This window comes from Pteropus alecto, unplaced genomic scaffold (assembly GCF_000325575.1).
Source record: "Pteropus alecto unplaced genomic scaffold, ASM32557v1 scaffold7, whole genome shotgun sequence".
Lineage (NCBI taxonomy): Eukaryota > Metazoa > Chordata > Mammalia > Chiroptera > Pteropodidae > Pteropus > Pteropus alecto.
In genome coordinates this window covers 19,461,498-19,487,031 of record NW_006494614.1, presented here as the reverse complement: position 1 = coordinate 19,487,031, position 25,534 = coordinate 19,461,498, and the positions used below count along the sequence as shown (strand labels likewise).

General features: G+C 35.6%; 1 protein-coding gene across 1 annotated transcript in view; it reads right to left on the bottom strand.

The window, feature by feature from the left end:
- The window catches only part of TMEM30A (transmembrane protein 30A), a 36,779-nt gene extending 11,470 nt beyond the window's left edge, over positions 1-25,309 (bottom strand). Inside the window, exons 1-3 of the mRNA XM_006926375.3 lie at positions 24,944-25,309; positions 2,855-2,962; positions 627-734 (exon numbers count right to left, since the gene is read on the bottom strand). Coding sequence (XP_006926437.2) covers positions 627-734; positions 2,855-2,962; positions 24,944-25,180 — 453 coding nt within the window. The 5' untranslated portion in view covers positions 25,181-25,309. The remainder of the gene's footprint in view (positions 1-626; positions 735-2,854; positions 2,963-24,943) is intronic.
- Positions 25,310-25,534: the final 225 nt, after the last annotated feature.

Here is a 25,534-nt window from a genome sequence, read left to right as displayed (position 1 = left end):
GAAACTAAGATCCTCTAGTCCACAGATTCCCAAACCAGGATGGGCATCAGAAGGGGAGCGTCTTAAAAATAGGTATTTTAGAGCTCCACTCATCCAAACACTGGCATATGAGACTCAGAATTCTGGAATCCATATATTTTCAAAAAGCTCCTCAGACGGTTTTTCAGTAATCCACCCTTTGGACTTTACTACTCTGGTTTCTCACAAGTTAAAAAATGAAGAGAATACATGTTCAATTCTAAAACACAATCTCAGAAATTAAAAGTAGCTTATTTAGATACTCTTATCTAGTGTAATAATAATGAACAAACCCAAACAGAACAAAATATGTACCCAGAATGCTAGACTCATCGAAATTCCATTACAAACTGATTAAGAAAGCAAAAATCCCAATGACACTACTAGAAACAAGCAGTTAGTAGTGTCTTTTGGCTGTAAGAAATCATTAATCTGTGTAAATCCCAGAGGAAAAAATTTAACTAAAAATCCTCACTAACAAACTATAAATGGCAAGTAACTCTTTGATTTCATCTTAACGACATTAAAATTAACATTTCTAACTAAACAATAATCACATGTTCTTATTTCACAGATACCACATTTTCATATTCCATCATTTTACTTACAAGTAAAGCACTAGAATCTCCATTTAGTTGACTATCATCTCGAGATTTCACGTAACGACGATGGTTTTGATAAAAATTAGACAGTCCATAATACATAAACACATTGCCCTAGAGAAATAGAAAAGGAAAAAATTCCATATAAAACTGTTAAGTATAAAACTATGTCATACACACATAAAAGCTATTAAATTTTAGACTTTACTAGTTCAGAATTTTTGAAAACTTAAAACAGGTGCTGGAGTGAATTCTACCACTACTTAGCAATCTAAAACAGTACAAATTCTAAGCAAGGTTAAAGAAGGTATGTTACAAAAATCTAAGCGTGAACTCTGAAAATATCCTTAAAGGCTTCAAAGAAGTATTTGTCAGATTATTTTTAAAAACCCTATTCTCATCTACTTTCAATTTAAATTTTTTTCTAAACCCAATTAACTTTTCGGAGGATAATGGTCAAACCTTCATTTACTGCCCAAATAATTCTGAACTTGAATTGGGACACAATAAATTTCTCCATAGGATACTATGTAATATTAGTAATTAATAATCAGTAAATTATCTCAGATAATGAGTCACTGTGTAATAATCAAAAAAAGTATTTTAATGTGTTCAGTGAAGACACTTAGAAATAACTTGGGAAAGATTTTTAGAGGTAGCAAAAACATGAAGCTATTTTCTCCTTTATGGTTACTACCTCTACCATCTATAAGCTATCCTCAATTAAAAGGAATTTAAGGAAAAAAGGAATTCAATAACATTTTAAGTATGCTTTACTTAATTTGCTATTTTCATATATATAATCATTTATATAAAGTTTGATTTTCAAATGTCAGGTTTATACAAATTTAACCATGCTATATAAAAACAACACTTACATGGAAACCACTTATTTATTTACTCATTTTGGGTTACCAAAATTATATCACAGAAACAGACAAAGAACACGCTTTAAAAAAGAGTATCATTCTCAATTAAAGAGTACAGTAAATTCAACTTACAAACTGAAAAAGAGATCCTTTCAATGAATACTGAGACAAAATAACTTACTTGAAGTTCTCTGCAAAGGCTTTAGTCCAATTCAAAGTTTTCGCTTGTTAAAAAACACATAGCCCACAAAAGAATGAATCTGAAGGTGATCACCTTTGCAGAAGAAAAGTTCTGAAACAACTGTTTTTTAATGGGGGAGGAAATTAATGGAGCTTTCAAATCAATACAAGTCTCTTTCATGTATTTAATTCTGCCTGTCCTGACCAAAAAAAAAAAACTTAATGCAACTTTATAGTTTGTTCAGCACATTGAAAAAGAATAGAATTTGTATGGTTGTTTAAATGTATATGTTATTTCTGCTGAAACAAAGTAAAAAATTAGTTTCTGTCTTGTCCCAAATTTTTCTTTCTTTTTAAAAGCAATCTTATGTTCTTTTATTTTAGTGCAAGAGCATCTACAACCAGTAGATGGCAACCATCTACCAGTGAGTACAAATGTCATAACTACCCTTAAGAAAATTCTACAATATAGAAAAATATAAAAAGATGGCATGTATTAAAGCACTTTTGCTCCCTGAATAAAACAATAATTTATAAGCTCAATTTTCAGATAAAGAGGAGCAGATATTGGTCTTGCCATCCCTATTTTGAATTTATGTCCTTTAGCATCTGCTCATTTTCTAAGAAAGACAAAGTAGTGTGAATGCAAAAAGAATGACAAAAAAAATGTGAATGCAGACCACACAAAAAGAGATGTTCTGTTTATCAAAACATAAAAGATCAGTAAGTTTTTACTAAGTGTTTGCTTTATGGTAATGGTTCATATCTGATAGAAAAATGGTACAATTAATTGATAGTTGAATTAGTATTTTTTTCTAAAGTAAAATTTGTTTTAGTATTAAAAGTAGGCAAAACAATTTGAACAATAATTTTTAAAATCGAAGTAAATGTAGATATAAACTTTATCACAATGGATTTGTACAATCAAATTTCCAGTGAGAGGATAAAATACGATATTTTAAATTTAGTTTATAAAGTACTAACTAAAACAAACTAATACACAAAGTTAATTACCAGACAGCATAATGCAACAGCCAAACAAAACAATCTTCCTCAAAAGTACATGGACTCTAATAAATTAAAATGACTTCTCTACAAAAAGAAAATAACTAGTAAAAAAATTAATACAATATCAATATTTTTTTAAAGTGCAACTTTTCTAACACATTACTTGGGAGTACAGACCTCAAATGACTGTTCCAATGTGAAGTTAATGGCACAAACACATGGTGTCACATCTGGAGACAAACATTTATTGCAGGGACTGGAAGGGTCTATTCCAGTATAATCAATCTGCAAGAGAAAAACAGAACTAAGCACTTCCTTGAAGAAACCACTTTCACACTCTAAAATAACTTGCTATTAGAGAGAAAAAATGAGTCCAATGAAATAACCTAGAGCCCAGGAAAAAAAATTGTCAAAAGTCATCTGTTTATTTTGACAATTTGAGTAAAAACTGGAAATGCTCGTATGTTATTCTACTGGCTCATCTTTCTAAGTAAATTTCTCTCTCCTTTTTACCAAAGGGAAATCATTTATGCATCAAAATCATAAACATAAAATTCAAACTGCAATAATGTATAAAGATTTAAAGATCTATAACATCTAAATAATTGTGAACCAAAAAAGGGGTTGTATAATAAACCTGACAAACTCAGGAGGGCCACATGGCAGGCCTTAAAGCTCAGTGACCAAAAGTAGCCACACAGGATGATCTGATCATAAATCCCTAACTGGGCAAGCCATGGCAGGTAGTCACTTCCCAGGCCTATAGCTTCTACAGCAAGATCGATCTTTATATTACATGAACTCTGTCCATTGTTCTTATGTATATAGGTTGTCAGAGTAATTTTCTTTTCCAGCCCCCTTGAAGACATAACCACAGGCAGTAGAGCACAAGACCACGAGAGCAAGACACCACAGAACCCCTCATTTTTATCTTGTTCCTCACATATAACCCCTATGTACTGTAAATGTTAAATTATTAACTATCCTGTACCCACCAATGTAAAAGTATATTTCTCAATTCTGCATTTTATCCAATTCAAGAGATTTCCCCAATTTGCTTTCTCCAATCTCTTTAATCTACCATCAGTGGATTTTCCATAACCTTCCTTTATGTTTTCTCCCTTGATTCTAAATGCAGAAGAACTGCAAAAAACTGCCATTCTCCATGCTTCTGGGCATGTCCTCAAAATTTGGCTCAAATAAACTCCTATTAAGACTCTTCTATAGGCTGGACATTCTTCTGCTGACATAATTAAAATACTGGATTAATACAGTGATCAGTTAATCAGTTATTGCTTTTAAATCTTCTAAACTTAAAATACTTTTCAGTCACCTCAGTTTTCTATGGTACATTTTCAAAATTAAAAAAAAAAATCTATTAGGTTTCTCAAAGGCTAACATTAAAAAAAAAATGTGGTGTTGTATAATAATGTTTTTTTCCTTGTCCTGGGTTCCCAGCAGGGACCTTTTAAAACCGTTGGAATTTCCTCTGTAACAGGAATGTTTTCGATAAGTCCCCCTTGATTCATAACAGAGTTTATGCTAACAAGATGGCTCAAGAGGACACTGGTCACCAGAAAGACTAGATGTGATTAAGGACTTTGGCCCAGCCCAACCTCTGAGGAGATGGGGAAGGCTAGAAATATAGTTCAATCACGTGGCCAATACTTAATCAAAACTCTAGACACCAGCGCACAGAGAAGCTTCTGGTTAGTTAATCTACTGATGTGCCAGGAGGGTGATGTGCTCTGCTTCTTCAAGGAGAGGGCATGAGGCTCTGCATTAAGGACCCTTCCAGACCTCTCTCTTCATTTAACTGGTCCTAATTTATATTATTTATAATAAAACTGTAATTGTAAGTATAGCACTTTCCTGAGTTCTATGAGTCATTCTAGCAAATTATTAAACTTGAGAGGGTTCATAGAAAAGCCCCAGATTTATAGCCAATTGGTCAGAAGTGTAAGTGGCCTGAAGACCTCTGAACTTGCAACTGGCATCCGAAGTGAGGACAGTCTTGTGAGGGGGGGGTCTTGGGAACCCCCCGCCATGCCCCCGATTTGTAGCCAGTTAGACAGAACTGTGGGTAGCCTTGGGACCTGACTTGCAGCTAGTGTCATGTCTAAAGTTCTAAAGTAGTAGCAGTCTTGTTGGGGACCATGCCTTTACACCTGTGGAGTCTGACAATAATTTGGGGTGATTAGTGTCAGAACTGAATTGCAGGAGATCAGCTGGTGTCAAAAGATTTGACCTGATGGCTAAAATGAGAGTCTTTGTTTCCATTACACAAAATTTTTAATATATTTTATTTTTTTGAACAGTTTTAGGTTCACAGCAAAATTGAATGGAAAGCAGAGTTCTCGTATACTCTCTGCCCCTACATATACACAACCTCCCTATTATCAATAACCCCTAGCAGAGTGGTAAATTCTTTATAATTAATGATGCTGTACTGACACATAATAATCACCCAAAGGCCACAGGTTACATTAACATTCACTCTTGATGCTCTACATTCCAAGAGTTTTGACAAATGTATAATGACATGTATACACCATCACAGTACCATACAGAATAGTTTCACTGCCTTAAAAATCCTTTATATTCTGACTATTCATCCCTCCCTCCCCATTAACCCCTAGCTACCACCGATCTTTTTATTGTTTCCATAGTTTTATCTTTTCAGAATGTCACATAGGTGGAATTATACAGTATGTAATTGGCCCCTTTTCACATTGGCCCCTTTCACTAAGCATTATGCACTTATGGTTCCTCCATATCTTTTCATGGTTTGCAAGCACATTTCTTTTTTGCATTGAACATTATTCCATTTCCTGTATGTACCACAGATTATTTATCTACTAAAAGACATTATGAAAATAAACAGAAACCTCATTTAAAATGGAATCCAGAGAAGAGAGAACTCTCACTCACTACTGACCCTACAGAGCCATGCCTTGCATCTCCAACAGAAAGTGATACTACTTTACCACCTCAGCAAAAAGAAGCAAGGATTCCTCCTTGCCCAGTAACAGCTCAGCCAATGGAAGACAGCCATCTCAGCCAATGAAAAGTCACCATACTTCGAACTTCCGGTTTCCTCCAAAAGACTTTTAGTTTACAACAGCCCCTCCCCAGCCCATAAAAAAGCATTCCTCTCCTTCTCTGTTCTTGCTGGTACTGAACAGCAATTCTTTGTCGTTGCCAAATAAGCCTATTTTGCTGGAAAAGTATCTGGCTATTTGTTTACAGTCAACAACATCTTGGCTGCTTCCAAGTTTTGGCAATTATGAGTAAAACTGCTATAAACATTCTTGTGCAAGTTTCTGTGTAGACATAAATTTCCGGCCCATTTAGGTAAACAGCAAGAGAAGGAATGGTGGATTGTATGGTGAGAATATGTTTAGTGTTGTAAGAGACTGCCAAACTGTCTTTCAAAGTGGTCATACCATCTTGCATTCTCACCAGAAATGAATGAGTTCCTGTTGCTCCACATCTTTACCAGCATGTGATGGTGTCGGTGTTTTGGATTTTCACCATTATAATAAGTGTGTAATGGTAGCTTGTTGTTTTAATGTGCTATTCCCTAACGATATATGAGGTTAAGCATCTTTCATATGCTTGTCATCTATATATTATGGACTAAGGTTCGTTTCCCCCCAAAATTCTTAAATTGAAGCCCTAATCCCCAATGATAGTATTTCGAGGTGGGGGCCACTGTCAAGTAATTACGTTTAGATGAAGTCATGAACATAGGATACCCATGATGGGATTAGTGTCTTTAATAAAGAGAGGAAGAGAGAGCAGAGCTCTTTCTCTCTTTGCCATGGTGAGAACACAGAAAGCAGGTGGCCATCTGTAAGCGAGAAACAGGGTCCTCACCAGGAACCAAATCTACCAGCATCATGATCTTAGACTTCCCAGCCTCAAGGACAATAAGAAATAAATATGTTGCTTAAACCACCTAGTCTATGGTATTTTGTTATAGCAGCCTAAGTCAACTAAGATATTATATATCTTCTTTGGTGACGTGTTTGTTCAGGTCTTTTACCCATTTTTCATTTGAGTTGTTCATTTTCTTATTGCTGAATATTAAGAGCCACTTGTATATTTTGGGTAATAGTCCTTTATCAGATAAATAATAATAATTAAAAATTTTTCTCTCAGCCTATGGCTTGTCTTCTCTCTTGAAAAAATGAACTTTATAATGAACAGCCCTAATTAATTATCTTTACCTTAATAAAATAAAAAATTTAACATCTAATCTTTATTTCTGAAACTAAACATTTAAATTTTATATATGGAATGTTCAATATCTCTTTATGATTGCAAAAAAAAGGTATAAAATCTGTATACAGAAAAGAGCCGGCATCGAATTGCAACATCTAATTGCTTTTCAAAAAACATGAACTTAATAAAACTTGGTTTTGTCAAATTCTGATGTAACTTATTGAAAGCTAATTTGTTTACTAACAAAACTTTGACCAGAGAAAATTTTCATTCACTGCAAATATCTAAGAGAAGCTAGCTAGGCACATAACTAAAACAAGCTAAAAATGCATCTCCTAAATGAGGAGAGGAAAAGCAATTTAAAAGCAAATTTTGTGTAATTTTTCAATAGACCTACTGGGCTACAACTTTCCGCTCAGGGCCTATTCATGCACAATATTCTACTTTATTTTATTTCATTTTATTATTAGTTTCAAGTATACAGTACATTAGTTAGACATCTATATAGTTTATAAAACAATTCCCCTAATTGCTCTTTCTCTCCTCTGGCTCCCCACCTAGCCATTACATTAATGCTGACTGCATTCCCTATGCTGTGCTCCCCATCCCCATGACATCTATCAACTAATAATTTGTACTTCTTTAATCCTTCACCCCATTCTTCCAGCCTCCCAACCCCCCTCCCCTCTGCCTATAACTAGATTGTCTTCTATATTTGTGAGTCTGTTTTTGATTAGTTTGTTGTTTTTGTTCCTTAGATTCTGCATATAAGTGAAATCTTAGCACGATATTCCACTTAAACGCCAAGTTTTATGATTTTGAAGAGATGAAAGATGAGACCATTTAGAAGAATAAACTATAGTTAGAAATCTATATTAAACTATATTAATTTATTTTCAAGTGTTTAAAAACCTGAAATGTTTTAAAAAACTAATGTAAGAATTAAAAAAGAAAAGTTGGCAACTAGGCCTATTCCCATGTTGTATGCCTTTGAACAGAAACCTCTCAAATCATTTTCTTTCAAATTAGCTTCTAGGGCAGAGTAGGTAAGAAAGATCATCCATTGTGATTAGGCGAGGATATATATTCTTTATTTAACTGAACAAAAATAATATGATGGGCTGTGAATCTAATAAATTATACTGTAGGATACTAAAACTAATCATTTCTCTGGAACCAAGAACAATTGCTCAATAAATTTTACCTCAATAAAATCAAAGGACAACTATAACATAATAGTTTATCATAATCTTTTGATTATAATTTCTAAAATATACAAAAAAAAATTTCATGTCTTTTGATTCCAGGAAAATTTGAAAGGAATGTTTTTAAAAAATCCTTATCAAACTTCCCTTGAAAACCTTCCTTAAGTAAGTACCTCCCAGAAATACCTCCCTTTTAGGCTGGTAAATTATCCCAAATCCTAGAGCACAAAACCATAAAAGCTTGTGGCTAGCCCAGCTACAAACACATGCACAGAAAGTACTGCTAATAACTTCGGCCTCTAATTATAATATCATGACTATGCCTGGAAGTTCATGAATCTCATTATAACAGACTGAATTCTGGTTAAGCACATGCACAGTAGGCAAAGCATTATATAATAGCCAACTGTCAGCCAAGGTAAACTCACATACGGATCATCTAGGATCTCCCATCATGGCCCAAATATAAATAGACCTTCCCATTTCTGCGTGTTACAGCTCTCCTGGCTGAAAACCAGCCGCTCCTTTTGGGGCATACTATCTTATCTCTTTACCTCCCAAATTCCACAGGGCTGCAGCCTTCTCTAGTGTGGCCCATCTCCTTCTAAAATGTACTTTCAATAATCTTACTTTTCCTAAATCTCGCCAACCTGTAATTCTTTGCTGCATCAGCGGGGAAGAACCGAGGGACAACACAGAACACCACCGTAGTCCTCCTCCTTCTCCACACATCACTGGGGCAAGGCCAGATTCCACATCACCCCAGCAGTGTCATCTTATACTCAGTCAAATACAGTTGACAAAGCCCTTTCTCTTATACACATATTTCATCTGATCCTCACCAAAATCCTATAGTGTTATCTCCATTTCATATAAAAAGAACACATTCAGAAACTTGCCCAAGGTCATACAAATAGCAATAGCTAGTACTAGGCTAGAACCAAGGATCTCTGACTCCAAGTCCAACGTTCCTTTTACTGAACTACTTTTTCCCAAGTGTAGTGAGTCCCCACAGTAGTCTTCTAGAGTCTAAAAAGACTACTTTATCAAAGAGAGCACATGAATACAAAAAAATAACTACGATAATGCTAAGCACCAAAATGAATGAATGGTAAAAATGGTAATGAATGAATGAATGAACAGTAGTACTAGGTGGACTAGTACTTTCTTACTAAGAAGAAAGAGGATTTGAACAGAGCCATAATGATACACTGTGTTTTACTGGCTACTGTTTATTGAATGTATACTAAATACCAGACATTAAAAGCACTTAATACATATCATCTCATTAAGAAGTACAATAGTCCTACAAACTTTGTTTTTATTTTTCTTATTTTAACCTAGGAAGCTGCCATTTAGGAAGGTTTAGTAATTAACCAAAATTACCTAGCTAGTAATTATGAGCAAAATTTGAACTCATCTCCACCTTTCTCCAAAATCTATGCTCTTTGCACCATACTATGCCCGCTCACAAAATAGACATATCATCCTTTCTAATGTACGAACTCAGGACCTTCAGATTACAAGAATGAAGAAAAATCTTAGGAATAATTGTCGTTTGTTTGTATTGCTATTAAGCTGACTAGCATCCAAACATACTTCCAAGTATTGTAAAATTCTCCATTTTCAGTGTTTTGGAGGGAGACAGGGATCCATCTTCTACTTCATAAGCCAAAGGGGTAAATGAGTGAGTGCTTTCACTCCCTAACCCCAGGCAGCCCACACAAAAGATTTGGATCCATCTAGAGTCTAGATGACTTAATCTGCATATAAATCACAGAATCTTCGGAGACAAAGACCAGAATGAATCAGAGCAGCAATCACAGCAGTAACTATAAGGGAGAACTCAGTAGCGGCTGTGGCAGCTAAATCACTTTTTCTGCTTTCAAATCTTCCATTCTTCATACCTGTCTCCAAACTGATTCTCTAGATTTCTTATCCATTTTATGTGAGAGCTACCTAATCACCCTCTAATAAATTCCTTTCCAGTGTAAAAAACCAAGAATTGGTTACTGCTGCTGACAACAAAGTTTCTGAAAGCTAAGTAACCCTGAGTGTTAAAAATGTCCTGCAGGAAATTAAGAAACTGGGGAGATTTTTGAAGATTTTTTAGATTTTTTTAAGCAAATATTTATATAAGAACAGATTTAAAAAGAGTCTAGAATATGAGACTTTAATTTCTTCCTGAATGCCCCATCATGAAGTAATAATTCATTAACTTAATACTGTGGAAGAGGAAGAAGCTTTCCTCTACTAAGTTCTTTCGGCTAGTCTAATAATTAAACGCAAGGCTGATTAAAAAAAGAAAATAACCAAATTTAATACATACCTATGCATGGAAACCCCACATATCAGAGAGTTGGAGACTCCACGGAAATTAAAGCTTCAAAGACAGAAAAGGAAAATGAGGTATACAAATGGTATTTTGAGCCAAGGATCACCTTGGGGCTTCAGAGGGACGGTCATTGCAGGGCTATGAGTAGAGGTTCAGTAATTAGAAGTCTGCCCTGCCATACAGATAGGTCATAAAGTTATTTCTAGTTGTCACTCTTATTATGGCTAAGACCCCTAATTTAAATTTTTTGAGAAGTAAAAGTTTCTCGCAAGTCTGCAGGGTCTTGATAGCTTTCAAGCTCAAAATAATTTCATGCCAAAGTGGCACATTTTAGGGAGGCCTACAGTATTTTCTGAGTGCCTATATGTTCCAGAAAATGAGAACTCAGTCCAGTACCTGACCTCATGGAGCTCAGTTTAATACAGAAAACAGTCATTAAAATGGAAAGGATACTTTGATAAAACGGATACTATGAAAACAACCTAATCTAGTAGTCAGCAAATTTCTTTGAAGGCTGATGAGTGGATGTTATCCACAGGGAGACAATACCAAGAGAGACTAAATCTCTGATCAAACCCCCCAAAATATATGAATTTCGGTCTTAAAATAACACTCTGAGTTAGAGACATGAGAATCTTTAGATCTGAGAATCAGTTGGGGCTTCTCCAGTTATCTAATTTTTGTACAGTGCTCATTTATAAAACCATTAGCAATCAGTAATAAAGAAAAGTTAGGTCTCGGAAAACAGAAAAGTGGAATTAGATTGCAGAGTAGACGCTAAAGGGGTAGGTTTTGTGACTTTGAGCCATTATAAGGTAAAGCAGTATGGCTTTGTAGTACAGGTGACAAAATATGAATATAGCTGTGGAGAGGGCCATTCCAACACTATTCTAGAATTCTTACTAACTGCAGCATTAAAAGCTTCAGTAGCTATACCTTTGCAGAGACACTGGTACACACATGAGGTATAGCAACACCAGTATCAATAAGGAAGCTCGTTCAGTGGACATTAGGTAGGGCAGACCTCAGCCGGGGGATAGGAAGGCCATGACATTACCCTTGCTCAACTAGAGCAGATTCTTTAGTTTTATGAGTCATATTAGTGCCCAAGGTGTGACATCACAGCAGCAAATTTCTCTGCTTTGTCACTGACAGTTCCTAAGCAAAAAAGAGAAAGCCATCTGTAAAGGCTGAGCAGCGGTTCACATTCTTGCCCCGGAGGAAGTAATGCAAGTTACACTACTTCCTACCCAAAGCTCAAAACTGAGGAATATCACGGAGTTTTCCACAGAAGTTACTATGATTGCAGACCAAGTTATTTGTATAATCCAGGACCTTATAGGAAAGAGGTGAGTATGTATTACAACAGTGAGGGAAATAAAAAGGGCACAGTAAGGCACCAGGGTATTCTGGAGTACCGAACAACATTTTTTAAAGTATTTAAAATGCTTCCTTTTTATTAAATAGGTAATATATCAATGTTAGAAAAATTGCCCTCAAAAATGCTCATCAGATAAAGGAGGTGGAGGAAATAAACATCCATATTTAAATTATTTAGAGCCTCTTAAAAGTTAGCAGTTGAATGGATTTTTAAAAATCCAGACACTCTAGGTTATTTTATTTTCGAAGATTAATTTTTTTAAATCAACATCTGAGTTCTAAATTTAGAGCTATAAGACAAGTTTAATCCTTTATATCTTAATAAAATTCTATGGGTCATATGAAATATGTTGTATGTCTCTGTAAATTATAGAATCCAAAAAGGAACCATAGACAAGATTGTTCCTTCTAATTGAATCAGAAAGCCTCAATCTCACACTTGTAAACAATAAATGAATGAATCAGGTAATATATAAATGTAAATTATCTTTGAAGACAGGACAGCAATAATGAAGCTAGCTATTATTTCCCAAATGTCTACTCTATGCCACAGAGGAAAGTGAGATTCAGAGGTGAAGTAACTGCTCCAAACCACAAATGGTATGTGACTATATCAGTTTCCTAGGGCTGCCATAACAAATTACCAGAAAATGGGTGTTTTAGAACGAGAAATTTATTCTCTCTCAGTTGGAAGCCAGAAGTCTGAATTCAAGGTGTTAGCAGGGCTATACAAGCTCTGATAATCCTTCTTGCCTCTTTCCAGCTTCTGGCAATGACTGGCACTCCCTGGCCCGCAGCTGCATTGCTCCACCTCTGCCTGTCACATGATTCTCCCTATGTCTCTGTCTTCACATCATCTGCCCTCTGAGTGTCTGTCTCTCCTTATAAAACCACCAGTCCTATTGGATAGAAGTCCACCTGAAAAGACCGCAACTTAACTTGATTAGATCTGCAACAGCTCTATTCCAAATGAAGTCACATTCAAAGTACTAGAAGTTAGGATTTCAACATATCTTTTAGTAGGACCCAATTCCATCCATAACAATGACAGAATCATGTCTGTCTAGCTCCAAAGTTGCTGTTCCTTCCATTAGACTGCACAGCTGCTTCCCATAATATTGAATATATGCACTATACCATAATTTAGAAATGTGGAAGTCAGTTTAAAAGACATTATATTTTAAAATTGGTACCAATTGTTAATATGCTGATGTTTTAAACGGTATTCCCAAATCTTCATATTTTTCACCTAGAATACTGATTAAAAACAACTTTATTATGATAGGTAGAGGTCACCCCAGGACCATCTTAACTTTTAGAGTTTGAAATAATACAAATTTTCATACAGAGTTTTTATATATGGCATTTAACTTATTTCTACAAACAAAAAAGTAAGTTCCAACATGAAGTTTTAGTTTACCCTTAAAAGTCTTACTAAGATGTCAAGTTATAAAAATTGCCTAGGACAGACTTGACGAAAAGGGTTTTGCTAATTCTGCTCCATCCTATATGATAAGGTAGATCAAAGGAACAGATCAGCAATTAATATGAATAGAGCAGTGCTTTCTATTTTGAGGAAATATATGGCTTTTCTATTTAAAAAAATTGTTTCTGTATAGTCATATAACTGATATTAGAATATCAGTGGCTTTTACCTTTACCTCCAGTGCTACCTTCTGACCATAACCTCATGCCACCTCATACCATGTGTCATCCATTATACTACCCTCTCTAAATAGTCTGGACTCATCTCACCCCATTTTTGTATTCCTAGATGTATTCACTTGGTTGAATTTCTTCCTTGCCACTTGAAACTCTTACCATCTCTATTTCAAACCCATGGTGAGCTTTTGAAAATTAAACCATATTTATATATATGATTTCTTAATCTTTCTTGGTTATGCTTCTTCACTAAAAATCTGGCTTTAGAAAAAAAATCAATAATGATGGTTCATTGAATCCCTTAATCTCACAGCTAATTGTGGCCTTTTGATATCTGTAAATGGTACCACCATTGTCCCAAGCAGCCAAGCTCAAAATCTTGGCATCGTATTTGGCATCATTTGGCAGTTCTGCCAATTCTTCCTCAGCAATATACTTATTATCCTTGAATTTGACTCTCATTGCTTCCACTACAGACAAAACTTTTGAGACTTCATACCAGTGCATTATATTTTTTAAACATCAAGTAAAAACAAGTAATTTCTAAAATTTTTTTCAAAACTAAATATGATCACAGATGTGAGACCTCTGAGAGCTCTGAACAGCCAATTTATTCAGTATACTGATAAACAATGTTATTAGATGTTATGTCACATTATCATTCTTACATTTTAATTTTAGAAATTAAACTACAAATCTATTTAATTGATGGTTGGTTTATAGTTTCCAGTTTTTCATAACTAGTAAGTATATAACAGTGTTTCCTTCTAAAGCCTCAAAAAAATTTGTGGGAGGAAAGGTATTTTATGCCATTTTTAAAATCATGCACTCTCATTCTTTTGCTGCAACATACGCCAATCGACCTGTTTGCTAAATTTTTAGCGCTCTCTGGGATTACTGTTCAACAAGCAAGTTTGTTTCGGCTTTAAATATAGATGGATATCATAGGTATACAAGTTTGATTTTGTAGTATATAACATTTTCCTTAGCTAATTTCAATAATCCCTTCAGAACCATAATACCATTCAGATAATCAATAAACTCTCAATAAATGGTTTTAAAATTTCTTGATTGTACCAACTGAGTTTAGTTCATTCACTCACTCTTGCTCAAATATCTTAGTCTCTATTAGATGTCAAGCATTGTGTTATAGGGTAGGAATACACAATGGAAAAAAAAAACATTGTTCATGCCAGAAAAGAATTTACAGACTAGTGGGATAGAAAGTCATGTTAATCAATAATTACAGGATATAATTTAATAACATATGACAGGTCATAATCTAGTACTTATGGAACCTGAGAGAAGCATATATATCAGGTGGTGAAAGGGAGGAATCAGGGAAGACTTTCCAGTGTTCACAGGAATGAAATTTGAAAAACATGGTATAATAAGAAAAGGAAGGGCATTTCAGGTAGATCTAGCAGCATGACACATTCCAGGAACTACAGTAGTCTGCTACAGCCAGAGCAAAGGGTCTAGGAGTGGTAGATGAGGCTAGAGAAGTAGAAAGTAGCTTATCATGAAGAAAATTACAATTTACGTTAAGAAATTTGAACATTATCCTATGTATGCTAGAGGGAGCCATAGGAGAAATTTTAATCAAGAGAATGAAATAGTTCAACTATCCTTTTAAAAGGATCGCCCTGGCTGTAAAGAGCAGAAAGATTTAAGAAAATGCCAGACTGAAAAAGAAAACAGAATGCTACTGCAATGATTCTGCTGAGAATCACTGCAAACGAGCAGTGGGGATGGGAAAAAGAACAGATTAAAAATATATGGATAAAGAATCCATAGAACTTAATGCTTAGAGATGCAATGAGGGCAAATAAGTTTAGGTTGACTTCCAGGGTTTCTAGCTTGAGAAACCACATCTTACATTCACTGTAAGACAGGTACACCACTGCTTTTCATGTTGCTAACTCAAAGGTCAGCTCTCAGTGCCCCATTTATATGAACTATCAGCAGCAACACTGGTTGTTCACACACTCTTCCTCAAAACTGGTTTCCAGGACACCACACTTTCCTTGCTTTTCTCCTACCTCCTTGGCTGCTTCTTTTCAGTCTCCTTTGCGAGTTCCTCTTCATCTCCTCAACCTCTACAAACAATGGAGTGACTCTGGGCTGTCTTTGAATGATCTCACTTTTCTTTGACCTCCAAATATTCTCTTGATTTCATTTCATCTTAAGTCTTTATATATCATCTATGCTGATCTGCCCTCAAAATATGTAAACCCAGTTACGACCTTCCTCCTAAACTCTAGACTCATATATTCAATTGCCTACTCATTATTTCCAACGTGGATGTGCAAAAGGCATCACATGGTGACAAGTCTAAAAAAGAATTCTTTATCCAGCTTCTCACCTCCTAACCCTATTATCACACCAAAACTTTTTCTGCAGTCTTCCCTATCTTGATAAATTACAACACTATCCTTCCAATGCAGACCAAAATATCTTAAGTTATTTTTGATTCTACAATTTCTCTCATACCTCACACATTTGCTACATGAGACAATTCTATTAGCTCTACCTTCATAACATATCCTAAATATAAGTGCTTTTCACTGCCACCATTCTACTGTAGCCATCATCATCTCCTGCTTGAATTATTGCCAACAGCCCCTTAACTGGTTTCCCTGTTTCTACTTATTTCCTAGGTAATAGTTTCCATATCACTGAGAGAGTGACTCTTTTAACTGTAAGATTATGACACCTGAGTAAAACTTTTCAGTGGCTTTGCATTACACTGAGTATAGAAGCCAAAATCCTCATAACGATCCATGTGATGTGCACCCCACTACTTTACCATTCTAACCTCATCTACTGTCTTCCCCCACTTCTCACTCTGCTCCAGCCACATTGGCCCCTTCGTTGTACCTCAATCTATTAAGCATACTCCTCAGGACTTTTGCTCTTATTATTTCTTCTGTCTGGAACACTCTTCCCTCAGATATCAATGTGGCTAACTCCCTCACCACTTTTAGACCTTTACTCAAAAACCACTTTACTGAGATCTTCCTTGACTACTCTATTTAAAATTGTAAACCATTCTTCAACCATTCCTATTTCCCTTCCTTCATTTTTCTTCATAGCACTTTTTACCATCTAATATACTTCTGATACAATGAGTTAAGGAGTAAGTTAATGGGAGATGGGAATGGACATTATCAATAAGTGTGGACATCCTTCTTTTCAAACAGATTGTGTGGAAAAAGAAAATATAGACCAGCATCCAGAGGAAACAAAAGAAGAGGTCAGAGTGCTAGGATTTGAATCCCAGCTGTATGACTCAACAAATGACTCAGTCTCAGATTCAATGTCCCCCTCTAAATATAAAATGAAAACAATAACATTACCCTCATAAGTGTCACTATATCGAATAACATATGTAAAATTCTTGGCAGAGTAAACACTCAAATAATATTGGTCATGATTAATATTTTTATTATTAAATTGAATCGAGATATAACATTTTCATTCTTTAACAAAAACTGGAACACATTTATACGCTGAACAAAGAAGGAAAAAAGAGAGGCTAAAGAAAATAAGAGGAAGGTGAGGATATTCACTATTCCTTCTACAACTTGTTTTTAAAAAAACTTACCAGCAAAGCCTTATACCTGATTTGCTTTTCATATACAAAATGACACATATTGCCTTTTACGATGAAATCAAGTTCAACTTAATACAATAGTCAATATAAAAATGGAATCATTATTTAATGTCTAAACTACTCAGCTCTCACATCTAGACAATTCAGCTCCCATCCAACCAACATATTACTACCAGATAAATCTTCCTACATATAGCCCTGTGTTGCAGAGACTATTAACAACCCTGCACCCCAATTTCTGTGCCACCTTTCTTCCACAGTATAAAACTCTCAATTACTAGCAAAAATCTTGTTATAAGAATATATTTTCCAGCCTTCCTTTAAGTACAGAGTGGCCTTGTTACTAAGTGGAGGTGGTATGTGGCAGCTTCCAAGAACCTTCTTTAAAAGGCCTTTATCCCTCTGTCCTTCATCCTTTCTTCCACACTGCTACCTGGGAAAGGATGTAACAGTTAGAACTCTAGCCCCTATTCTAGACTGTGAGCACTGCAGCCAATACCGAAGAATAACCGAGCGGTAAACTAGACAGAGTGAGGACTCAGAAAAACAGCCTCCAAACTAGGCAGGGACTGGGTTTCTAAGAGAAATATGAGAATGATAACCTTAATTACTCATTGCTGAACCCAATCCTGATATATGCTGTGTCAATCACGCTATTTCCCCAGTTTAATACATTCATTATCAAATACTCAAATCTATCCACAACCTGGCACCAGATGATCTGTCCTTACTCCTCGTATTTTTTCCACATACCTTTTGATTTCCTAAAACTATACCTTTGCTCATATTAACCTCCTTTCTTGGAATGCATACAATCCCCTTAAAAGTACTATTTATCTATCCTTCAAGTTCTAGCTCAAAGCCCACATCCACCACGAAGTTTAACAAGGTTGTCAAAGACAGAAGTGCTCTTGTCTTCCTTTAAATTACTAAGCCATTTTCTGCCTGAGCTACTCAGCTAGCAATGTTTTTATACGTATGTCTTATCTCCCTCAAAAAATTCCAGGGTCCTCAAGAATAAGGGTTCTCTGCTTGAGCAAAAAAAAAAAAAAAAATCTGTCTGCAAACATTTTTCTATCATCCACTGTGCCTGCAGCAGCACTCTACATACAGAAAATGCTCATCATTGATTAAAGCTGATAAATTTAACTCAGTCTATGAGCTTTACCATTAAAAAGAAAAAAGAAAAAAACCACAATACCCTTCATCAGCTCAAATTCCAGGGTAGCCTGACCTCATGTTCAGGTTGTAATAAAACCTGTTGGGTCTAAAAACAAAGTTGGTGAACATGGGAGTGCAGATTTCTCTTCGATATACTGATTTCCTTTCCTTTGGATATATATATACCCAGTAGTGGGATTGCTGGATCATATAGTGGTAGTTCTAGTTTTCAATTTTTTTAGGAACTTCTATACCATTTTCCATAATGGCTGTACATATTTACATTCCACAAGGGATCCTTTTTCTCTACACTCTCATCAACATTTATTCTCTTGTTTTGTTTTGATAAGAGAGTAAATCTTATGTGTTCTTACCACACCAAAAAAAAGTACTATGGGATGTGATGGATATGTTAAAATGCTTGACTATAGTGATCATTTCATAGTGTACAAGCATATCAAACCATCACATTGAACATATTAAATATATACAATTTTTATTTGTCAATTATACCTCAATAAAGGTAGGAAGAAAAAAAGTTTACACTGATAATAGTTCATAACTTATCCGTAAAAGAAGGGGCTACCAGGTGAGAGAGGAACTCTAGTTCCCTTATTTTAAAAACTAATGCTTATTAAATGTCAAAAGCATACAAGGCACAGTACAGAATACAATGATAAGCTGGAGACCTGCCCATCAGCTTAAATACAAAACACAAAGAACCAGAGGCAAAACAGAACAACAGATATAGATGCTATAAGTTTAAGAGTTATATCTCTCTGCTTTGTTTGCTACCATTGTAACTGTTCCTCTAAATCAAAATGGTATCTCTTCTTACTACTCCTAAAACTACATCATATTCCTAACTTATTCTTAAGAAACAGACTGAATTTAATGTAATGAGAAAGGAGGAATTTGAAGGCCATGCAATTTTTATACTGTATAAGGACTAGAAAACTTCAATTTTTGAATGTAAATCTGTCTTAAAGGAAATCAATATAAGACCTAAACAGGTCACTCAACAAAGTGCTGAGTAATAAAGTAAACCATTTTAAGCATTAATTAGATTAAATTCAAAACGGCATTTTAAGTTCTCCCTTTGAATTGATCATTCCACAGTAAAGAATTTATCTGAAGGCTTTTCTAGAGGCTCTAACAAAGACAAAAGGTAACCAAAGTAAAACTTTCAAGAGCAATTTTCTTTAGATTGCTGGAACTATATCTGACTGTGACAAAGAAAAGAAGGATGTTACCTGAGCCAAGATTAACGGTAAATTTAGCTAAAGTATTTTTATATCTATCAAATTTGTACAAAGAAGGTAGAACACAGGCAATTATCAGTGATCATTATTCTTACCTGAAAGATTATTGAATAGAATGTATATTAAACAGTGTTTTTTTTTGTAACAAACGATAAATTTGCCAGTATGTTTCTTTAAAACGAAGTCAAGGGCAGGAAATCCTCTTTTGTAAAGGACCAGAAAATATTTTAGGCTTTGCAAACCAGGAAGCAAGGCCAAAAATATTATGTAGGCTCTTATATAACAAGAGAGAAAACAAATTTGCACAAATTTTTATTGACGGAATTCAAAATATAATAACAATTGTATACAATTTTCTGGTAACAGAAAAAACTGGAATTATTTTGAGGGGGATAACATTTAGCATAATTGGCATTCAAAGTTAATGTTCCCTATCATCAAATCAATGACAAATGTTTATCTGTAAAACCATTCTCAGTTCCTTGGCCTTACAAAACAGTCTGGCTATTCACATTCACTCTGCCATGCCTTGCTCTAAGTACTAAAGTTAATTGAGAAATGAATTAAAACACTAATACCACAAATCTCTTAATATCTAAGAGTCAGCTTCTAAGCAACTGCAATTCATTTGCATATTAAAATCTTTAAATTTCTTAACATAAAGTGCTTACCCTTTAACAATCTACAAAGCAACCTATTCTTCCTTGACACTTAGCTATAGGCTACTTATAAACAAAGAAAACTAAATGCAGGAGAGAAATTTAATCCTCTCAGAAATCTTAGAATCTAAGAATCCAAGTTTTATAGGAATTAAAATGAGATAAAACTATATTCTTATAAAAAATTAGGAAAAAAGAAAATAATCAGGATTAAATACCAAGAGGAAGAAATTTGAGGTTTCTCTAATAAAAGTGGAGGGGAGGGGACTGCTAATCCACTAAAATTTAATGAAAATGTATCTTGAACACGTTGGGCAAATATTAATTTGAAGTAAATGTTTAAGTTTTTAATTTACCCTGAATTATTACTCTGAATAATGTCCACATCCAATTCTAACCATTAAACAATATAACTTTGAAGTGATAAATGCGTTTGCAACAGTTAAGAATACCTCACTATCTTTTTCAAATTCTCTCTATTCAATAACTCAGCCTCATCAACAAGGGCCCTAGACTAGAAAAACATTACCTTTGTGGTAGAAAGATGTGCCTGACTCCCGCATTGCCAAATTAAAGGAAACAGTCATTCCTTGCTGCTAATAATAAATGAAGATATTAAACATTAGTGTTGAATGATATTAAATATCTAAAACATTTTCTTATGATAAAGTTAACAACTTTCGTTTTCCAATAACCATTTTATTAGATTATGGAAAATCTAAAACCTAACTAAACAAGATACATAAACCTTATGGCACGGTAGGGCAGGGGTGGGGGTGAGATACTGACAAATACAAGCATTAATATTAAAAAATAACTTTACTACACTTTTTTCAGGAGAGTCTAACACAATTTACAAGAACAGTAATTTTTTAGTATAACATTTCTGGGAGAAAGATAAAGACCCACTGATTTTTATACCTCAAAAGTTTGGATTTCTCAATAAATAAAAAAACAAGTGTTGGCAAGGATGCAGAGAAAAGGGAACCTTCATACATTGTTGGTGGGATTGCAAATTGGTACAGCGGCTATGGAAAATAGTCTGGAGGTTTCTCAAAAAATTAAAAATGGATATAACTTTTTGACCCAGCAATTGCACTTCTGGGTATTTATCCAAAGAAAAACAAAACAATAATTTGTAAAGATCTATGCACTCCAATATTCACAGCAGCACAATTTACAATAGCCAAAATATGGAAGCAACCTAAGTGCCCATCAACAGACGATTGGATAAAGAAATTATGGTTCATATATGCAATGGAATATTACTCAGCCATTAAAAAAAATGAAATCCTACCATTTGCAACAACACGGATGGACCTAGAGGTGATTATGCTGAGTGAAATAAGTCAGACAGAGAAAGATAAATACCATATGATTTCACTTATATGCGGAATCTAAGGAACAAAAAGAACAAACTAATCAAAAACAAACTCACAAATATAGTGGAAAATTTGGTGACAGACATAGGGGAGGGGGGTTGGGGTGCTGGGAGAATGGGGTGAAAGGTAAAAGAAGTAGAAATTAGTAACTGATAGTTGGTCACGGGGATGGGGAGCACAGGAGAGGGAATGCAGTTAGCATTAATATGATGGCTAGGTGGAGGGCCAGGGGAGGGGGGAGCAATTGGGGTATTGTTTTATGAACTATATAGATGTCTAACCAATGTACTGTATACTTGAAACTAATTGAAATAAATAAACTTAAAAAAAAGTTTGGATATCTGATCTTAGCACTTTAAGCTATATTACAAAATCATCCTGATTTGGCAAGTCTCCTTTGGCCTAGTAATTTGAGTAATACAGCAATGAAAGATCTTAAAATTTTCAAAAATGAGGAAATAATCTAAGAGGTATAAGCAACTTATAGTGTGAACGTTGAAAAGAACTCTGGTTACTCGTTTACTTTTAATAACCCTCAACATATTTAAAAATAAACTACGGTCTACTGCCATGCTACCCTGAACAAGCCCAATCCCATCTGATCTCAGAAGCTAAGCAGGGTCAGGCCTGATTAGTGCTTGGATGGGAGACCACCTAGAAAGATCAAGTGCTTTAGGTGTAAAAAATTAAAAAAAAAAAAAAAGGGATTGTAAACTGATAAGGTCTTTACAGTTTGTGAGATCAATCGAGGGTTGCCTCATCTAATAAATAAATAAATAGATAGATAGAGAGAGAGAGAGAGAGATAAATAAAATGAAATAAACTACAGTAGTGTCTAGCAAAGAGTAGAGAGTAGGCAGAAGCAAGCATGTGTTTTGGGAAAGCTCCTTAGGTTTTTCTCAAAACTACAGATGTAATTCAGAACCAATTCTCTACATATCTAACAGCCAAATTAAAAATAAAAAATTGATTCTATATGTCACAACTATATGCCACACAACTATATGTCAGTGTTGGTACAAAATTCCTTATCATTCCCAATTTTCATACCCTTTGGTTCCAAAGGGGATACAATTAGAATTTGCAACATTTTTTTAAATCACATTAAAGTTGGAAGCCACAGAATTTTACAGTTTAACAGCATCTTAGAGATCAGCTAGCCTGAACCTTTTGATTCTTCAAATAAAAAGAATGGCACTCAAAAAATATGCCTAAGATCACAAACAAAGGTGGGACTTCGAATCTAACAACTTGATTTTTAACTTCAGTGTCCTATTAACCAGACCAAGCTGCAGATTCTTCAGGCCACTTGAAATCAGAAGTATATATGCATGAGATCTATTTTAAAAATTTCCATTTCACCAACTACTTAGTATGAAGAACCTTATTTTATTTCAAAACCTAGAAGTTTTTCAAAAAGTAAACATTTATTTTTATATTATAGTAAATATTACAGAAGTTGAGTTTTGATAATAAAGTAAATACCCATCATATACCATTTCTAATTATTGCTACTTTCTTCTCAATATCTTAAGAAGTTAAATAAGATAGTCAAACTTCTAATGTTAAATTATTTTCTTCTACTTAACTACTAACATTGCAATAAGAATCCTAATATAGTGTGAAAGCTTAAGGTTGGGAATAAAAACATCTGGGTTTGGGTTTCTGCCTCAATTCTACACTATTCTTCTAGCTTACCAACAAATATTAACCTCTCTGGTTCCATTTCTCATCTCCTGATTAGGGACCATCATAATAACTGTAACTACTTATTGTACAAACCCAGTACCAGGAATCTTAGCTATACTGTTTCTAATTCTTACATTAGAAAGATAAGCATTATTTGTGTATTTTAATATGTAAGATTTGAGGCTCAGAGAGATTAAGTTTGCCAAGAAACTGAGCTAGTTAATGGCTAAGCAGAATTTAAACCCAGTTCTGCCTGATCCCGGCCTTGAGCCCACAGTCCTTGCAATACATCACTTTATTCCTATGTGTGATCCTAGGGTGATTGGGAGAAAAAGAAGTACCACATTCCAAGAACTATTAAGGAGACAGAAACAAATTCATGCTGGAAAACATACTGTTACACTTTCTCTAGTTATTAAACTGAAAATGAATTTTTAGTGAGAGATTTAAAAACTGTGCTACAGATACTCTTATCACTGTTATACAGAAGTGAACACTGTACAATTAAATATATATTGATTTCACTTTTAGAGGTAACATTGTAAATTAAACTGGAAAATAAGTATCTTTATGCCTAGTCCAGTAGTTGAAATAAAATTACTCTGAAAGCCTCATTAAATCACATGCATAAATTTAAAAGTATTTAATAAGACTAGAGGAGAAAATGATATACCTGATACAATAGAAGAAATCAAGAGATCTTGGTGCCAGATACTGCCCTTTCAAACAGATAAAAATACCCTCAGATACTCAAGAGGATGAGCTGATGTCTAATACTGGACATCTATATGAAGTATTTACATTCTAGTATCAACCTATCTTCACCAATGCAAATGATGAATATACTATGTTTGCTGCTTTGACAAAGGTCAAGAGGCTTTCCCACATTTCTCTATCATGTCTTATATCAATAAAATATTCAGTAGACAGTGTACAACTTATCCTCTGTTTGTGATCACTGACTCTTTTTTTAAAGTTTAAAACCTGGTGGGGGGTGAGGGGGCGACTAGGGCGAATGTAGGGTATGGTTATTTATAAACAGCCTAAAAGCAAAACCGGAACTGAAGTTTCAGGTTACCTTTTACCTACATCATGCCCTACAACTGAAAGCATCAATTAGTTCAAAATAAAAGATACTGTGCACACTTCGGTCATTTGTCCTAATATGTTACCTGGTAACATATGACAACTTCTTTAACATAAAAAACACCAATACCTCTATGACTCTGGTCCTTTCCCTCAAATGGCAAGGTGTTAATCTGTGTCCTAGGATAATCCCCACAGGTACTGACACTCTGACCACGTCAATTCCCCCGCAGTAATATCTAGACATAACTTCTTATTTTCCACTTCTTTTCTCTCTCTGCCCTCATCCCTTTTTTAACCTCCGCTGGAGGTAAAAATCCTCACCGAGCCACACAAACCTCCCATTAAAGGGGCGTTCTTTCTTTGATCCACCCTCTGCATTAAACATTCATTCTATCCCTAACCGTGTAAATCGCGAGAGGAAGCTCGAACAAAACTGCAAAATCAGAAAATCTGACGAAAGAAACTGAAGAAGAGAGGGCAGGTGTGGGGGAGGTGAGGCCCGTGGGTCAACTTCCAGAGACCTGAGGAAGGAGAGGGGCAGGCCGTAAGGACCCCACTCCCAAGCAGCGACAGCTCCCACTGCCGCTGCCTCCCCTCACCTCGATCTCGCGGATGTTGTTGGAGGTGACAAAGATGCCGATGCCAATGGGGATGAAGATGAGGCCGATGATGAAGAATGTAGGTAGCACCGTGCCAGCCGTAAGGATGGGCTGCCATGCCGGCAGCCGTTGCTGTTTGAAGGCCGTGTTATCCGGTCTCCGGTTCTTAGCGGTGCCCCCAGGAGCACACGGGGGCCCACCGTCCACTTCATCCTTTGCGTTATAGTTCATCGCCATTGAACCCCCGGGCGCAGCTCCCCGACGCGCTGGCGGACCGCCCAGGGGACCCGCCTGCTGACCCTGACAGAAGACGCGCAGGCGCCGCTGCCGCCTCCACCTCCAAAGTCAAGGCGGAAGAGGTGGGACACCCTTCCGCAGACGGCCGCTGACCGGAAGCTGGAGTCGGCTGGGCACGCAAGAGGGAGGGGGAGAGGAAGGAGGAAGAAGACTGAGGGACAAGGGGAGGGGAAAAGGGAGGAGGGTAGAAGGGGGAGGGAAAAGGCGGACGCACCCTAATCATCTGCCCTGTGACGACAAAGTGAGGGCCTCAGCCCCAGAGCGTGAAGCTACGATAGCGCATGCGCAGCCCTG